General features: G+C 52.8%; 5 protein-coding genes across 5 annotated transcripts; 4 read left to right on the top strand and 1 right to left on the bottom strand.

The window, feature by feature from the left end:
- Positions 1 to 292: 292 nt before the first annotated feature.
- Positions 293 to 1,535, top strand: CC1G_03810 (hypothetical protein; the record flags this gene model as incomplete). The annotated part of the gene is made up of 7 exons (XM_001833541.2): positions 293 to 505; positions 559 to 621; positions 675 to 836; positions 891 to 1,106; positions 1,167 to 1,292; positions 1,358 to 1,447; positions 1,521 to 1,535. 7 exons carry the CDS (start codon positions 293 to 295, stop codon positions 1,533 to 1,535), a joined length of 885 nt encoding a protein of 294 aa, XP_001833593.2.
- Positions 1,536 to 2,017: 482 nt separating this feature from the next.
- On the top strand, positions 2,018 to 5,320 carry CC1G_13964 (hypothetical protein; the record flags this gene model as incomplete). The annotated part of the gene is made up of 4 exons (XM_002911878.1): positions 2,018 to 2,308; positions 2,367 to 2,434; positions 2,499 to 4,099; positions 4,161 to 5,320. The coding sequence occupies 4 exons, from the start codon at positions 2,018 to 2,020 to the stop codon at positions 5,318 to 5,320; spliced, it is 3,120 nt and encodes a 1,039-aa protein (XP_002911924.1).
- Positions 5,321 to 6,029: 709 nt separating this feature from the next.
- CC1G_13963 (pumilio/RRM domain-containing protein) lies at positions 6,030 to 10,232 on the top strand (the record flags this gene model as incomplete). Its single annotated transcript, XM_002911877.1, has 6 exons — positions 6,030 to 6,127; positions 6,205 to 7,606; positions 7,660 to 8,467; positions 8,520 to 8,725; positions 8,781 to 9,007; positions 9,059 to 10,232. 6 exons carry the CDS (start codon positions 6,030 to 6,032, stop codon positions 10,230 to 10,232), a joined length of 3,915 nt encoding a protein of 1,304 aa, XP_002911923.1.
- A 639-nt stretch (positions 10,233 to 10,871) lies between these two features.
- On the top strand, positions 10,872 to 11,742 carry CC1G_03808 (hypothetical protein; the record flags this gene model as incomplete). The annotated part of the gene is made up of 5 exons (XM_001833539.2): positions 10,872 to 10,894; positions 10,950 to 11,119; positions 11,177 to 11,283; positions 11,363 to 11,656; positions 11,713 to 11,742. The coding sequence occupies 5 exons, from the start codon at positions 10,872 to 10,874 to the stop codon at positions 11,740 to 11,742; spliced, it is 624 nt and encodes a 207-aa protein (XP_001833591.2).
- A 710-nt stretch (positions 11,743 to 12,452) lies between these two features.
- On the bottom strand, positions 12,453 to 14,147 carry CC1G_03807 (hypothetical protein; the record flags this gene model as incomplete). The annotated part of the gene is made up of 1 exon (XM_001833538.2): positions 12,453 to 14,147. The coding sequence occupies exon 1, from the start codon at positions 14,085 to 14,087 to the stop codon at positions 12,453 to 12,455; it is 1,635 nt and encodes a 544-aa protein (XP_001833590.2). The 5' UTR covers positions 14,088 to 14,147.
- Positions 14,148 to 14,174: the final 27 nt, after the last annotated feature.

Below are 14,174 nucleotides of genomic sequence, written 5' to 3'. Positions count from 1 at the left end.
GCTGTAGAAATATAATTGCTTTCGAATCCAACCTGGGAGTGGGGCGCCAGGAGAATAAAGGAGAACAGCCTGAGGAACTTGCAAGTTGAACGGGGCAACGCGCATACAAAAGACGCGTGTCACGTGAATGACGCGTGTGGAAATTCAGCACAGCCATCTTGGACGCGTCGGTCGAATCAACAAACAGCGGGCGCTTTATATAGAGCGAGACCCCCCCTCCCAACTTTTTCAATTTTCCCGCTCGTCCGCTCGCCCTCACACGCTAAGCCACACATATCAGTGTACCTCAGCCATGTCTACTGTAGCTGAACCTGCTCCTGTCTCGCCTTCCCCAGCTGCTGCGGAGGCTCCTGCCCCCTCTGCTGCGCCTGCTTCGACCAGCAAGCCTGCCAAAGCTTCGACTTCGAAAAAGCCTGCCTCCAAGAAGGCTGCTCCTCCCAAGGCCAAAGCGGCTGCTAAACCCAAATCTACCACTGGCCGTCCTTCGTGGAAGGAAATTATCACCGTGCGTTCGTACATTTTTCACTGTGGCCACATTGTCTGACCCTAGATCTGTAGGAATGCATCGTCCAGAACAAGGAAGAGTCTCGTTCTGGTGTCTCGCGTGCCACCATTAAAAAGGTTTGTCGATTGTCATGTTCGTTAGGCGACATTTGCTTATCGTTTGGTTGTAGTACGCTGAGGAGAAGTACGGGCTCGAGGCCAACAATGCCAACCTCTATCAGTTGAACCGCGCCATTTCCTCCGGGGTTGAGGGTGGCATCTTCGTCCTCCCCAAGGGACCTTCGGGCAAGGTCAAGCTCGCTCCCAAGGCCAAGTCATCTGCTTCGAAAGAGGTATGTTTTTACCCTGACCTCTAGCCTCGAGTGTGTTTGACATTGAGTGCTCAGAACTCGAAGCCTGCCTCCGAGTCCAAGCCCAAGACCTCCAAACCGGCCACGGCCAAGAAGGCTGCTCCCGTTTCAAAGCCCAAAGCATCAACGACCGCCAAGCCCAAGACCTCGACGACAACTAAGAAGGCACCCGCTGCTGCTAAGAAGACCCTCGCTGGTAAGGCTAAAGCCACCCCGACGAAGAAGACCACTACTGCTCCCAAGGCAAAGAAGGTAATCAACCATATGTTTTCGGTTATCCGACGAGCGCTTGCTGACGAGGATCGTTTTTAGGCTGTGACTGGCACCACCCCTGCCGCAAAGGCCAAAGCTGCTGCTGCCACAAAGAAAGCCCCCGCAAAGAAGACCGCTGCCACCAAGGCTGCCCCTGCATCGAAGACCAAGCCCGCGTCGAAGAAGGTGCGTGTTTTTGTTTGATAAGACGCGATAAGAGGTTGATTGAGTCGCGGCGAAACCCATTACAGGCCCCAGCATCTGCTGCCAAACCACGATCAAAGCCTGCATCCAAGCCGGCCTCGAAGCCGGCCTCCAAGCCCACATCAAAGGCGAAGAAGGTAAGGGTCACCATGATTCCGTAACACACCCATTTTGCTGACGACATTTTTTTGCTGCGTCCTCCGGAAATAGGCGACCACGGCTTGATTAAAGGGTGGTGATGATACGGACGCTTGACTGCTGTTGTACTTGTACTTTTTAGATTTAGGGTTCTCTGGGTTTCCTTCTGTTATCTCATCTTGCTTTCGGTCTGCTCTAGTTACCTATCCACTTGTTTGAGTGTACACGAAGTGTGTATATTAGTTGGCTATCGTTATTACAATATTCCCGCCTATGACTCGGTGCGAGACAAAGCTGCGGAGAGAGGATGCATGGACCTCCATTTCAGTCTGATTGCTCCGTGCATATGTCGAAAATAAACGAGGGCGATTAACCCCATTTGTGTGTGTGAGATCAGGCGAAGGGCCTGGAAAGGAAAAGGAAGGCCATGTGACGTGGGATCTCGATCGCTGGCTGTGGGAAGGCCCTGGCAAAAAGCGACGGAGTGTTTTGACTGTTGCCCTGCGTAATGCCTTGGTCCATTCTTCTCTTCCCTCAAATCCATCCTCAACAATCTCGCTGGTCGACGAATGGATGCGGCCATCCCCACTCCCCGTCTGCAACGAAACAACACAATCACAATCCCAAAGCCCTCTCTCGTCCTCCGCACACCCAATCAACCAAAGTCTAAATCCAAGCACATAGCCGACGACGACAGCAACAACCAGCCACTCGTGCCCTCGCAGACGCGCCAGTCCCACTCAATCGTCCCAAAACCTCAGGACCAAATCCCAGAATTTCCTCCACCACACGTTATTCTCCACAAGGACGATGCAGGCTCAAAGGTCTTTCACGCTCTAGCGCGTTCGTTGCTCTCAGTCGTATGTCTTCACCCCCCTGCTGCCCTTTTTCTCGCTACTGACTCCGATCATATCTCAGGACAACCGCGCCACGACTGTCAAGGACCTGGCTGATCTCGCTGTGAACAATGGCCTGGGTTGTCAGAAGTGCGTACATACACTTTCCTTTCATCAGAAGAAGCAGAAGCTAATTCACTACTCGGGCACTTAGTTCTTCAGCCGCAACTCAGGCTATTACAACTTACTTGCGCATGCATAATGAGCGCTGCGAAGCTGATCACGATCAACCCCTGCTTCTTTCACACAACATGTCCGGCACAGACGCAGACGACGACCTCATCCCCGCCCTCTACTCCCTGCAAGGTGGAAACCCAAAGAAACTCTGTCCGAACAGAAAGACAAACTTTAGGAAGAACACCACCGTATGGTATCTCAGCCGTGCCACCGGTGCCGCATGCCCCTTTGCCCGCGCAGGAATCCGTCTTTGTGATTACGACGTCCTTACGGAAGAGGATCCCGAAAAGGAGCACAAGCGAAGACGCTCCAAGCATTTCGACTCGATCTCGGCTGGCCAGAAACGCAAACGCCCACTCAGGAGCTGTGTGGCATCGGGTCTTGCCTCTGACTCAGAGTCCGAAAAGGGTGAAGACAAGCGCCCGCAGAAGAGGCTGACGCTGCGAATCAAACTCAATGGTGCTTTCACTCCCCGACCACAGCCCGAGAGGTCACAGGTCAGCTCAGATGACGACTCGTCTGACGAGGAAGAACCGATGGAGGTGGATAATTCAGACCGGGAGTCAGAGGCCCCCGAGAGCAAGAAGGAAGAAGAGGAAGAGTGGAGGCTACCCCCTTATCCACGGCGCTCTATATCCATTCCCTGCTATACACCTTCATACGAGGGTGCATACCCGCAATTTCCTCTGCACAACCATTATCACGACCCCTTCCGTCGATCCCCGTCCCTCGCCTTCAGCTCGGGCTCACCACCACCGGATTCTGAGGATGAAGTAGACGACTTCCATATCACCATGACACGGACAGACGATTTCCCTGAAGACTTTAGCAGCGAATCTGAGAGCGAAGGCGAAACTCAGTTCGAGAGTCCAGGCCCGAGATCACCTTCAGCACCACCGCTACCGTCAACATCCATTACCGTCAAAGAGGAACCTCGCGACCTTCAAAGCATGCTCGACGCCTGGGATGACCTTGATGCAGGACTGACCGAGCCGAACGTGGTGCGGGTGGAAGCAGGGCCTCTGGCACTCAAGTCGGAGCCTCTTGATTTATGGGACTGGGATTCTGAGCCCACCGCTCGCATAAAGCAGGAGGACCTCAGCTTTGATTCACTCTTCCCGTCAGATTCTGCCTTCTCCACCCCCTCTCTTTCTTCACCATCAACTTCTTCGAGGCTAACCCCAGAATTCACGGGGTCACAGTCGATATCTCACGATGATGTGCAGGACTCACCCTCACGCAGTAACACAGTGCGGCTGAGGTCCAAGACAGTCCCCGTTTTCTCCACACCAAGTTCTAATGATACACCGGCCTCATTGTCCGTTCCACCGCCACCTTCTCTCAACGCTCGGAGTAATACCATTTCCGGAGAATCCGCTGAATCACCACTCCTGCCTTCCTCTTCAAGCCTGCCCCCTTCTATTGCTTCGCTTATCCAGTCCATGAATACCCTTTCTGCAGCAGTATCACCATCGTCTCTCGTCCTTAGTCCCGTCACCCCTCCCTCAGGCTCTGACGCGGTCGTTGTCCACACTTGCCAACCTTGTTCCCCACCCATCACCGCAACTCAGATCGAGGGTGAGTTCTTCCATTGTTATTTCCCTATTGAACTTGTGTAGGCTGATATCATTTTTTCTAGATATTTCTGTATATCAGATGGTTCTCGGCAGCTTCCATTTCCTCCGGCGCATAGACACGGACTTTGTTAACCTTTCCCCCATTGCGGCCTACAACAAATCACCGTTCCCCGTTATTACGACCATCCCCAACGCCACTCCTATTAAGGGATCCCCCACCGTTTCCGGAATCTGGGTCCCTCTTTCCGCTGCCCAGGCCTACCTCAGAGACCATCCAGCAGAGGGCAGTGAATTTGATATCTTCCTATCGGACCAACTGTATGAGCGGTTCCCGAGTGCATTGCAGGACTTTGTCAAGAGCAATGTGCCGACGCGGTCGCTCAATCAGTTTGGCAGGCACTTTGGAAGCACGCTTCAACAGTTCACACAACACCCACCGGTACCCCTCACTCCCAACGAAGTGTTGGCCAGGAATCCGCCGCAACTTCAGCTCCAGCAAATCACGACACCTTCGCCCACGTCCAATGCATATACTCTCTCCGCCTCCCTCTCGATCTCTGAAAAGCACCATGCTGCGATGATTGAACCACCGCTCAATGCAGCCGAGCAAGAGATTTTTGAACTCTGTGTCGTTCCAGATTGGGACAGAGACGTAGACTCTGGGTCCTCGGCACCTGGAAGCGCCACGCCTGGCCCTAACGCTGAGCCACGAGGATCAAGAGGCGAGAGTGATATGCAGGTCGACGAACAGGAGTGTACGACTCTTGAGGCAGGCGATTCAGATTCCTCATCCTTGACTTCACTCTCGTCTTCCCCGGAAGTATCTGGGGAAGATGACTTGATGAAGGAAGGGGCGGGACCGTCTTCTCCTACTTTGCCGGCGCCACCGCAGAGTCTGAAGCCATCTCCATCGAGCTCCGATGAGATGGAGACTGCCCTTCCACCTGCCTCCTCCGATCTGGATGTCGGTTCCATCGTCAAAGAAGGAACCAAGGAAACTTCGACAGGTGTTAGTGCTAATGAAGATTCGTCCACTACTGTTGTGCCGCAGAGGAAGCGGAAAGGTAGTTCGTCACGACCAAATCGGCCTGCGCCATTGCGACGTTCCAAACGGGTGGCCGAGATTGCGGCCCATCATAATCCGAGTTCACCTTCGACTTCTACCCCAGCCAGTGTGAACACACGTAGCCGTCGACGTGGTTCAAGGAATTCCCTCTCTTGAACATTTTTTTTGCTGTGTTGTCACTTGTGTATTTCTTACCTACGCTACGTTCTCCCTTCGTAACGACCATTGTACGACAAATAGTTAGTATTGAACCGGTGACGGTAATTTGTACGAATTTTTCTCTTTACTTCTTTCGACCCTCCCCTCTGTTCTTCTAGTAGACCATCACCGGATGTGATTATACAGCTCGTAATACGGTTTTATTGGTGATAATGTTATTAGGTTTGGACGATTATCGGATGTGGGACAGGGTGGAAATGGCTGACCGTGGGAATTGAAAACGATCCTATCGCTGGCCAGAGTTTTTGACAGATCGCGGACTTGGTTGCGTTTCTTTTACCAACGACTATCGTATCTTCTCAGTCTTACCCTATAATACCGTGGCCTTTCGCTCTCCCTCGACCCCTTTTAAAACCTTTTCCTAATACTTTGCTTTCCACGATATAGGTTTCTTTGCCCAGGAGGGAGGGACGAATTCATTGGAAATCGACGTCAACACCCGGTTTCCTTCTCAAGCGTCTTCTGCTCTCCTTTTTGTCGCTTTCGTTTCAGGTCACCTAATACTCCAGCAAAATATACGCTCAGACATCGCCATCCGCGACGACCACGTATTCTACCCCGCCAACGAAAAAAAGAACGTAAAAACTAGCAGCACAACGACACCGGCCACCAGCGTCCACTCTAATCTGTAATCGTACCCTCTATAATGTCTCTTTCGGCAAACGACAACAATAGCTCCTACTCGAGGGTCTCTCCAAGTGGAAAGACGCCCCCTCCCGCACCGTCGGCGGCATATGCAAAGAGGTGAGCGATTCGTCCATGCTGCGTCGCCATGTTTTTCTCATCAGAACCCATCATTGTCCGTTTCGTAAAACTCCGAGCAGAGCCCGCGAACTTCAGCAGGCAGAAACCCAGTTGGGAGCGCGATACAGGCCTCCTGCCTTGCGTGCTCTAGCTTCAGGGGGCTCTCCTCCTAACGAGTCCCCCCAAACCTCTGTGACGACAAACACCGGAGATGCTTCCACGCTACCACCTACTAATTACCCACCTGGGTTTAGGAGGCCAAGGGCAGGGACCTTACCTTCTAATGTTCATCTCGCCGCCCAACGCTTTGCCGCGACCTCGAACACGTTGGGCAGCTCTGTTACGCCTGGCTCGACCACCCCCTCCAACTCCACGGGCTCACTTGCCGAACGACATGTCTCCGTGGCTGCTCCCAGCCTTGGAGCTGCTTCTACCCGTCCCACGTTGCGCCATGCCACCTCCGTGGCATCCACCGTCGCGTCGACTGCGGTGACTGAGCGCAACAGTCGCCTCAGGTCGGGCTCCCTCACGTTGCCATCAGCAGGATTGTCGAATGCCTTTGGCCCTTCGATCTTCTCGTCCTCGTGGCTGTCATCAGCCAGCAACGCGAACGGCAATGGATATTCTGTCCTTGATGAATTGCGTTCCGTCAATTCCGTCGACGCGGGAGCAGAGGACTTTAGTGTTCACACCCTCGACTACCTCGGTCTCGATGATCCGCACAATAGGCCTCCCCCCGCTGCCACCATCTCTGAGCTGCGCAACCAAGCTCAAGCAGCCATCGCCAGCAACTTGACGAACCCCAATAGGACCAGAGCCAGCACAGTTTCCACCTACCGTACCCGCCCCACCGGAGTTGTTCCCCCCGGATCTCTTCTTTCCACTCCCGCCGCGGAAGAAGATGAAGAGTACTTCGATAGCTACGATGAGTACAATCGTCAAGGCTTGGGAGGATACGATCTTTCAACCCAGGATGCCTATGGAACGAGCGATTATCTCACCAAAAGCTTCAAAACCTCCGACCACTTGGCCCCGACTAGACCTCGGGCTATCTCCGTTGGCATCCTTGACGACCCCATGCGCTCTTTGCAGCGACGTGTCACGACGACTGATGCACCCTCGTACCTCAACGAATTACAGCATTCGACTTCTAATTTGGCGCCCCACAATAATGTAGGAAACAATTCTGGTATTTTAAAGGCGGAGAAGATGCAGCCGACCAGGAGTTCCCCCGGTGTCCACTACAACGGGGACACCAATCTTACCATCGGCCGAGGTGCATCTGCCTACCTCTTGGCTCCCTCTGCTCAGCAAAACCGTTCTCTCTCACCCAAGACTGAGAACCAGAACAATCAAGCGCAGACTCCCACGCGTTCACTTTGGATTGGCAACCTCGACAGTTCTGTCACCAGTGAACAGCTCATCCACATCTTCGCACCTTATGGAGCCATCGAGAGCTTGCGCTTGCTGCCGGAAAAGGTGTGTCATCTTGACATTGTCATGAACCTTCAAACTGACGTTGAAATGTGTAGGAATGTGGTTTCGTCAACTTTGTCGATCAGGCCGATGCCATTCGTGCCAAGGAGGATGTTCTGAATCGATTGGGAGGAAACATCGGTATGCCCAATGGACAAACTGTTCGTATTGGATTTGGAAAGGCGGATAGTGCGCCGGTTGCGCCTGCCAAGGGTAGCAACGCGAGCCCTGGGCCCACCTCACCCAACACCGCTGCCAAAGCCAACACTGCAGCTGGAGCGAACAGTATGGATGCGCAATTGCAGTCTACTCCCACAAGAGCTCTATGGATTGGTTCTATTCCTTCCACCACTACCCCTGCCACCATCCTCAGCGTCTTCAGCCCCTATGGACCCATCGAATCCGCTCGCGTCCTCACCCACAAGAACTGCGGCTTCATCAACTTTGAACGACTTGATGATGCCGTTCGTGCTCGCAAGGCGCTCAATGGACGTGACGTCCTTGGTAGTGATGTTGGTGCTATCCGTATTGGCTTCGCGAAGGTCCCAACCAAGAACAATGCTGATGGTGCCACCACCGAGGATGCCTCGAACGTTGCTGTTCAAGGTGTTGGTGATCTCAGCGTTGGTGCTACCATCCATGCTCTTCGGAGCATCAAGGGTGCTTCCACCATCCCCTCTGACCAGCAGGTTCTCGGTGGTGCCGTCGAGAACTACCGCTCGAACTTGTTGTTGAGCATGATTGGAAATGGGATGCACGGCAATGGCTATTCGTCCTCTCCTTCTGTTACCGAGCAACAGATGATTATGCGCGAGTTGAGTGGTGGTGCGGCGGATGCTGAGCCCGAGATTCAAGCCCTCGCAGGTATGGGGCTATCGTTGCTGCGCTCAACCTATAACTAACCACCCTTGCTCAGAATTCCGTCCTCCTACCATGTACTACACCACGATCCCTCTTGTCTCGGAGAGGCAGCACAACAGACGTTGGGATGCCTCGAAACTTCGAGAGCTCAGGAAGCGATTGGATTCTGGTACCATGAGCACCGAAGAAGTCGACCAAGTCGCTGGAGATTTCTTGGATGGAGAGATTGTCGACCTAGCATCTGACTGGCTTGGAAATACAGTAAGCAAATTCCCTATTGTCTTGTGGGCGAGCACGTTCTGACCCTTTTGTTCAGGTCGTTCAGAAGTTGTTTGAGAAGTGCTCTCAAGAACCTCGTCTGGCGATGCTCGAGCGCATCTGCCCCAGCTTGGCTATGATCGGTATCCATAAGAATGGTACCTGGGCTGCTCAGAAGATCATTGACTGTGCTACTCGACCTGAGGAAATCGCCCTCATTGCCCAGAACCTTAGGGCTTACGCCCCGCCTCTCTTGCTGGACCAGTTCGGCAACTATGTCGTTCAGTAAGTCTCGGGCGCCCTTTTCAACCAGACATCACTTAACCACCTCATTAGATGCTGCTTGCGCTTTGGATCCCCCAACAACGATTTCATCTTTGACGCTATCGTTGACCGGATGTGGGAGGTTGCGCAGGGACGATTCGGAGCTCGAAGCATGAGAGCCTGCTTGGAGAGCCCTCATATCACCGTCAACCAACAAAGGCGAATTGCGACCGCGATCATTCTCAATTCCATCCCTCTGGCCACCAACCCCAACGGCGCTCTTTTGTTGACGTGGCTCCTTGACACCTCCGGCTTCCCGTCTCGATACAACTTGCTTGCACCCCGCTTCACCCCTCACCTTTCCCACCTCTGCACCCACAAGTTGGCGTCCCTCACCGTGCTCAGGATCGTCAACCAGAAGATTGAACCCGAGGCCTCGCGTCAAATTGTGGAGGCACTGTTCTCATCTCCCGGTGATCATGTTCTGACGGACGTTTTGGGTGATCAAGTGAATGGGGTTGCAGTTGTTCACAAGATCCTTACTAGCCCCTTCATCGACCCTGCTGACAAGCAGCAATACATCGAAGCCACGAAGCGTGTTTTGATCGAATTGAAGGTTATCGCCACTCAAGCCTATCGACGACTGATCGAAGAGGTCGGGCTTCCCGTGCCCAACTATCAACCCTCGTACGCTGGAAACCTCCCTCCCACTGGCAAACCAGGCAAGACCAACCAGAACTACGGGGTTCCTGGTTTGCCCCAAGGATACCCAAGCAATGACCAAGGTCTTGCTTCGATGATGGCAGCGCTTCAGATGGGTGGACAAAATCCCCAGGCTGGACCTCCTCAACCAGCTCCTCATGTGGAACCTCACTACAACGCCCCTGCCCCTCCTCCCCCTCGCCGCGCTGCCCCTCCCATGAACACGATGATTAACAACAACTACTCGCAGGGTGATCCTTTCAGTCCCTTCGGCGCTCAACAGACCGGCAGCCCCCGTCAAGTGGGTATGCGCCGCAACCTTCCTCCTGGCGCCCCCGGCCCCGTTAACCCCAACTACGGTACCCAATCCCCGACCATTGGACAGGGAGCCAACTTGATGCCCATGGGCCCACCGCAGCCCGCCTACGGTGGCATGCCTCCTCAGCAACAGGGTGTACCACCCCACATGTATCACCAACAATACATGTACCCGGCGTACACGCAAACTCCCCCTCCTCCCAACATGGGCAACTACCATGCGTAAAACAAGACTCGACCGTCTGATCTGACCTACACCTCGTCACGACATTTCATGAACATTCTTTATTCATGCTATATATCATCTCTCACCCCAGGTTTGCTCGCACACACTCCTTTCTGTTTGTCGGTTCCCCTGTGATTTTTTGTTCAACAAAACTTGTCTTGTGTACGCTTGGATTACTTGTGGCCCCTGGACCCGTCTTTAGTTCGTTCGCTTATACCCTCCTATCTCACATCCCAATGTTGTGTTCCTATGTCTCTGGCCATCGTCTTCCTTCTTCGACACACTTTCTCCATCGAATTTGCGTTCACCCAAACCGAGGTGTATTTCTTGGTTGATGCTGGAATCGGCCTGGATCTTACCCCCATCTCGTTTACTCGATATCCCGTTTCTGTTTCATTTCAAGTTCCTTTTTGTTTTTCTCTCTGTCTGAAATCTCTCTTCGCTAAACTTACTACTGACACATTACCCCCATGTATAACAAAGATGGATCTGGCTGTAAATGAAGGTTACAAAAACTATAGAATTTCCCATTTTTCCATGCGTTGTCACTTGCTACTTCATTCTAATTGCCTAGATATACTTTGTCCTTTTCTTAGCAAACGGTGTTATGTCTCTTTCTGTTTCTATCTCTCCAATAAAATGGCTTTTGGAAACGAGCTTTGGTGTGAAGCGTGCTGGGAAGGTTTTTGAAACGAGAATTGATCCGCTTGTGTGCAGGCGGTTTGGACCTTGGTCATCGTCGTCTCTGATGGGTAACGCATCCTCGAAAGCTGCACGAAAGTTGCCTACGCGTCCTTCGCCAACATGGGCTGGCGCCAGGACACCTGTACACGAACCTCCGCCTCCCTCAGCGCAAGCCAACCGCGCTAGCGAACTCCGTACGCCTGGTAAGCCTACCGACGTCATAGCCCTGTCGAGGGTTACTTATACCCTGGTGGCGATAGATATCGAACAGGACGCCAGAGATCCCGATTTTCTGGCCAACTTGCACAAGCTGGGTCCGGTGAAGGTCGACCATGGACCTGGAAGTCAAATTAGCAAACAGACAATGGTGAGTGGTGTCCAGTTCGTCCCATATCGTGACGCGACGTTCTAACTACCCACTCCGTGACAACGCCTGCAATGCACAGGACCCTCAAGCATCCCACATAAACCGTCTGTTCCAATCTCGACTGGCTTCAGAGGAAGAAGCATCGTCCCTCAAACCCTCCAAAAACCGTCTCTTCGCATCGTCCCTCCATGACCTCCTCAACGAACGCAAAGCTGCACAGACACGACAGGATTTGGACAAACTCGCGAGAAAGTATGATGTGGATGTGGATAAGATGGAGAGGTTGGCTAGGTTCTTGTCGACGCCGAGTGTGGATCAGGCGTTGTCTGTGAAGAATGTGGACAAGAATGGGGAGGAGACTTTGACGTTCCCGGTGAGTGACAGTGAAATGTAGTAAAGGATGTCGAGCTCATGCGGTTCGGTGTTTAGGCTCTTTGGGTCAACCCCAAGATACGATGAAAGACGGGGTTCTGAATCTAAGTCGAGCGTCCCACTGGGCGTAATTTCAATATCTCAAGGGAACCGTTTGCTCAACCCCAGGCCTCAGGACGTAGCTAGGGCAGCGAATGAATTGTAATCGTTCTTTGATGCCTCCATTTCCGACAGAGTCAAAACTATAATTGTACACATAAGACGGACAAGACAGCGATATAAAAGAGGTTGCGGCCTGAAATGGGCTACAGAAAGGGTCATAACGTGGAATGGTACCCGAGAGGACAGACAAGGGGAAGTACCAATTGCCAATTCGTAATCGAGAAAGGATGATGGTCATAACAACGAGACAAGAGGCAAGGCAGAGAGAAGAAAAAAAAGTATGCATGGAGAGGAGGTATAAACAAGCCTGCTACGGAGAGAGAAGGAGAGAAGCCATCCAGGTGATGAATTCGAAACGGAGCGAAATAAATAAATGAACAATCGTAAAGACAAGCGACAAGACATAAAGAGAGAGAGACGCGAAATAGTGGAAATCTATGGCTACTGAAAAGAGAGGCGAGGGCTACAAATGAATGTGATGCTGCTGGAGTTGCGTGCATGTTTTGTATGTATGGGATGAGACTATGGATGCAAGACGAGAACTGGACAAGAACTGAATGCAGAGTGGTGCCTTGAGAGAAGGAGGCCAAATGGACGAGAGGACCCCCGAAGTGTATTGGACAGATAGGATGCCTTCACCTGTCATCACCGATAATGAAGCGATCAGCGTCAAAGGAAAGCGAGTCGAAATGCAGTGAATCAAGTCGCATCTCAAAGCTAACATCCCCCTTCCCATCCATCTCCGTATCAGAATCACCAGGAACGATAGCGGGGAGCGTCGTGGCACGCACAGGTTCGGGAAGGGGTGGCAACTGTGGTGGCTGTTGCTTAATGGAAGTGGCGGTCGTCTCCATGGATGATCTGTAACTGCTCGAAGAGAACCGACGGTACAGCGGTGGAGTCTCTGGAGAGATTGGTCTAACGGGTTGTTTCTGCAATGAGTTACTATCCGAAGGAAGAATACCCAGCCCCTTCCCGAAACTTTCAAAGTCGAGAGGGCTCCGTGCTTCCTCGTGCAACAGGGAAGATCGACCACCGTCCACAAGTGCAATAACGGGTGGTATGTCCTCGGTGCTGGTAGGCGTTTGAGGAGCAGTCGACGAGTCCGAGGAGGTTGATGGGAGACTCGAAGACTTTCGTTTTAGAGTTGGAGTGGTTCTTCCAGAGTCCACGTCTGGTTCTGGTGGTTGCGGAGGATCGGTGGCTGGTGTTTGATCATGTTGGTCTGAATCCGGTTGGCCGGATGAGAAAGAGAAGATCTTCTGCAGGTTGACCACGGAGAACCGACGGGTTGTGGATCTGGTAGACCCACCGGTGGGCCGGCGTGGCTCCAGGGGAGCACCGGTCAGTGCATCCTGATACACTGAATTCCGGCGAGTAGAGGTGGCGGTGGGAAGGGGATTCTGCGACTCAGAGTCAGTCGGTGGGTTTTCGGAGCATGAAGATCTGGTGGAAAATGCAGTTTCCGAGGGGGAAGGTGTGCCCATCTCATCTACATGAGATTCAGATGTAGCTGAGTTGCGAGATTTGACGGTGAACAGTTGGGAGAAACGGCGCGAAACACGAGCCGCGGGAGTGCGAGGACGTGGTTCTCCGGGTTGCAATGGCTGGGGTTCTTCATTGTTATCTTGGTGGTGGTAACTCGACCTAGATGACGGACGAGAAGGAAAGATGTCCGCTGCACGAGGCTTGGAAGATTGTTTCGAAGATCGGAAAGCGCCGCTGAGAGACCGAAATGCTTTGGAAGCTTTGGCTTTGAAGGTAGTCGACCTTTTCATGCCAGGAGGTGGCGGAAGCACCTGGAGGTCTGCCAGTTCCTCGCGTTTGCTTCGGCTGACCTTGACAACTTCTATGACATCGGAATCGTTCCCAGACTCCTCAATATTGGTCCTCGGTGAATCTCGACGAGCTGAATGGGGGTTGTGGTGCTGGTCATGATCATGGTGGTGGTGACGGACATGCTGCTGATTATCTTCTTCGTATTCTGATTCGTAGTCCAAGTCTGAATCAGAGTCGGTGTTGGCATGGTCAATGTTGTAGTCGCTGCTCATCAACGAGTCGACGACTGAGAGCGTTTCTGGGGACGTTCCTTTGCGGGTTGAGGCATCGTCGTCTGTGTCGTCCAGGAAGCCAACCTCTGGGACCAAATCCTCTACAGCGTCCTCGCGTTCCTGGAGTGGTTGTGCTGCATTGAAGCAGCACCAGCCTGGTACTTCGTCTTCCTCTGGGGGGACGACGAAGACGTCTGGCATCTGGAATTCATGGTTCATTTGAGTGGTAGTCGTGTGGGTTGAAAAGGATTGACTGTGCGCTGGCAGCGCAGAATTAGGTGTAGGCAGAGACGTAAAACGAATGGA

This window comes from Coprinopsis cinerea (assembly GCF_000182895.1).
Source record: "Coprinopsis cinerea okayama7#130 chromosome 2 map unlocalized cont3.2, whole genome shotgun sequence".
Taxonomy (NCBI): Eukaryota; Fungi; Basidiomycota; class Agaricomycetes; order Agaricales; family Psathyrellaceae; genus Coprinopsis; species Coprinopsis cinerea.
Note: the sequence above shows the minus strand (reverse complement) of the source record. Positions and strands in the feature narration are given on the sequence as shown.